Below are 3,567 nucleotides of genomic sequence, written 5' to 3'. Positions count from 1 at the left end.
AATAATAATAATAATAATAAATGATTAATAATTAATAGATAATAATTAATATAAATGATAAATAATAAATAATAAATGACAAATAACAAATTGTGAGTACAAATAATAAATAACAAGTAATAAATAATAAATAATGAATAATAAACAATAAATAATAAACAATATATAACAAATAATAGATAATAAGTAATAAATAATGAATAACAAATAATATATAATGAACAATAAATAATAAATAATAAATAATAAATAATAAATAATAAATAATAAATAACAAATAATAAATAACAAATAATAAACAATAAACAGTAAGCAATAAACAACGAATAGTGAATAGTAAATAATAAATAACAAACAATAAATAATAAGTAATAAATAATAATAACAATGCTATGGGTAACTAAAAAAACTTGTGGGTAAAGTTACAAAGTTATGGGTAAGTAAAAGCTATAGAGAAAGCAACCGTATCATGCTTTATCTATTAAATCTCGTTGAATTTCATCCAAAATTCATCATTGCCATGGATAATCCAATATAAATTCAAATTTATCGAACAAATCCGTTTTTAACATACGGAAAAAAGTATTGTTTTACAAACGGGATAAGAAAGAGGTTTGTCACAGTAATTAATGAATGGGAGTTTTTTAGACATATTTCAAATGTCCGGAATTCCCGGTTGCTCCCGATCACTCCAGAAGATTTCTATTTTAAAATATACCTAGAATGTATTGAACCACGGCAACGCCACCGCAAAACGAAAGAGATATTGTCATATTGTTGATACTGATTGTCGCAGCATTTGGGATTTAGAGTTGTTTGTTCCCCCGTTGTCTGGAGTTGTTAAAATGTTTACTGAGTGAAGTGATTTCAGGTATGATATATGTCCATAATGAATATCACTGGCAAAAGTATCACATGATAATAAAATCCAATCAATCAATCAATCGGTCGATATAGTTTAACGTTCATGAGAATTTAAAGTATTCGTTTCAAAATCAATGGAAAAGTGTGTTTTCTGTGGTTGGTATCGACGTACCAATGGTCCAGTATTGAGATTTTACGGAATCCCACGTGAACCAGGCTTAAAACGTGTAAAATGGTTATGCGCTATTGGTGATCGAGAATTATCACCCAAAGATAAAGTTTGTGCATTTCCTCATCATTCTTATATTTGAGGAATATCTGTTGCTGAAATAGTGAACTCATTAGTAAGACTATTTTAGGCTTCCTTTTTATATCTGCACTCATTGCTTTCATTAGCAGGTTCGCATAGGTTATTGTATCTTGTTAATTTGCAGCCGAAATATCACAATATGTTGCACGTTCTAGCTAGTCACGACTGAATCCGAAATCTGAGGTTGAATGTAAGCGTAAGCTTTTAACCCTAATTTTTAATCAGAATTTTACAGTCTAACTTAACTCTGTGGCTGTACGTGAGTCTAATTCTGAAACTGAGACCAAAACTTAACCTTATGTTTGGTTTGAACCTCAAGCCAAAGACTATAATTAACAAAATTTTGTTTCTTATGCCATATAGTATCGTTTCAAAGTCATATTATGTAATATTACTGGTTCTATTTTTTTACTACGGGAGTTGAATTATGTCCATATTCAAATAATGATAAATAAAGCTAAACTTTTTGTTTTCTAATACTTTCGTTCGACCAGAGTTGAAGATCATCATATGCGGTTTTGGCGACACGTTGTTTAATAGAAAACTTGAAATTTCATTAAGGCTTTCAGAAATGTAAATTAGCTGGAACCTTGCTTCCAATATTGTAAAATATACTTCCCGAAATGTTGAAATATAGAATGAAGTTTCTTACCATTCCAAGTAATGCCATTCTTCATCAAACGAAATAATTGATGCTCTTAGAAGCTTATTATTACCAACTCCATTCATTGAATGATATACGTCGCTTTTTACATTTTTTTTTTAAACACTGACTTAATTTTATGTATTGTTAGTTTATTATCAATTGTTATGATCTACAGGTATGCAGTGTACATTTTCGACAGGGTCGACCATCCAGCGATCCATCACATGAAGATTTTGCTCCTCATTTATTTCTACAACGTTCGATGTCACAGCCTGTTACCAAGACATTAACATATCTTGAAAGTCTTGCTAATGATGATGAAATCGATGAAATGGTGCGTGTTTTGAACCTATTTGTGTTTCTTTTTCTTCTCTTATTTCTAGTTCTATGCTATCTTATGGAATAAGATATGTGGGTTATTCTTAAAACTATATCATTATTGACTCTATTCATGGTGTACACCATTTATGGCATACACCATTTATTGCACTTTTTTTATGGCGAGTAATATCTTCCAGTAAAGGTGGTCTATGATGACTGCTATAGTTTATTGAGATTTAGATGAGCTGTCATCCTCCATGAGCTGCTAGTTTGCTTCATTGACGATGAGGTAGGGTTGGATAAAAAAGAAACATTGTGGACACGTTTTATTAGTTTTTAACCTATAGAAAATTAAACTTATGATTCCAGCCCTCTGTATCACGGCCGGAGCGTTCTGAACGTTTGCATGTATGTAAACCATCAATTTTGCGAAAACGACGGAAGATTACATCCTCTTCAGATGAATCCAAGGTGACCTTTTTTCATTTTAGTCAAAATTCTAAAATGATTTGTTATTTATGCATCATTAAACGTATCTCAATGGTGCTGGACTGCAGTCGGACACGGTTTATCTACTAAAGAGATAAAAAAACATCATGAATTCATCAATTTTATAGAAAACCTATCAAAGTACTGCTGAAAATCCGCAAGATTGTGTGTCGGAAAAAACTTTGTCATCGGAGACCCAAGAAGTGGAGAAAAGGCCATCAAAAGATGATATGCCGAATATTGTGATGTTCACGAATCCTTTGACTGGTATGAAAAAACGTATGAAGTTGCAACATTTACCTCGACCGTTTGTAGAAGCAGTAGGTATTAAGCCAGGTCAAACTGTGATTATCAAACGTCGGATACGAGTGGCTAAATCAGCACGAAATGAGGTAAAGCCAACAGTTACCGGCTCCATAAACTCATGTGATACTTGCATGTTTGCCTTTACGTTATAATGTGTTAGTTTAGAGAGTGATTTTTATAGTTGTACTTTTTGTCAGTTCTTCCAGATAGTCATGTCTCGATGGACGTATTGTTCCTTGTCATTAACATTGAAAAAGAAAAAAGAGAAAGTCCCGTACTTAAATATATTTTCAGGCAGAAGAATCCGACACTATGGAAAATGTGCTGGAAAAAGAGGAAAACCTTTTGGAGAATGCAGCAAGCATATGTTAAAATTTATCGCTGAAAAGCAGTGGGTGCCATTCTTTGGTAATGTATTTCACTCTATAATGAATCATACAATCTCTTGGAAAATTTTTGAAATCTAAACAACTTTTAGCTCTTGTAATTGAGCAGTGCAGTAGTTGGGGTTTGAAGGGAGAGCTGTAAACTTCATTGAAGTCAAAAAAACATAGTTTCAAATTAAACATAGTTTAAACATAAAAAAGTTTAAACATAAAAAATTAAATTAAAAATTAAAAAATAAAAAAAA

The 3,567-nt window shown here is 31.2% G+C and overlaps 1 protein-coding gene across 1 annotated transcript in view; it reads left to right on the top strand.

Annotated features, from left to right (window-relative positions):
- Positions 1-813: 813 nt before the first annotated feature.
- Positions 814-3,567, top strand: part of LOAG_13647 (hypothetical protein) — a 3,077-nt gene continuing 323 nt past the window's right edge. The window contains exons 1-4 of the mRNA XM_020448707.1: positions 814-1,142; positions 1,996-2,154; positions 2,511-2,612; positions 2,759-3,022. Of these exons, the coding sequence (XP_020301171.1) occupies positions 999-1,142; positions 1,996-2,154; positions 2,511-2,612; positions 2,759-3,022 (669 nt within the window). The 5' untranslated portion in view covers positions 814-998. The remainder of the gene's footprint in view (positions 1,143-1,995; positions 2,155-2,510; positions 2,613-2,758; positions 3,023-3,567) is intronic.

Source organism: Loa loa (assembly GCF_000183805.2).
Source record: "Loa loa unplaced genomic scaffold supercont3.150, whole genome shotgun sequence".
In the NCBI taxonomy this organism is placed as follows: Eukaryota; Metazoa; Nematoda; class Chromadorea; order Rhabditida; family Onchocercidae; genus Loa; species Loa loa.
This window is presented reverse-complemented; position numbering and strand designations above follow the sequence as displayed.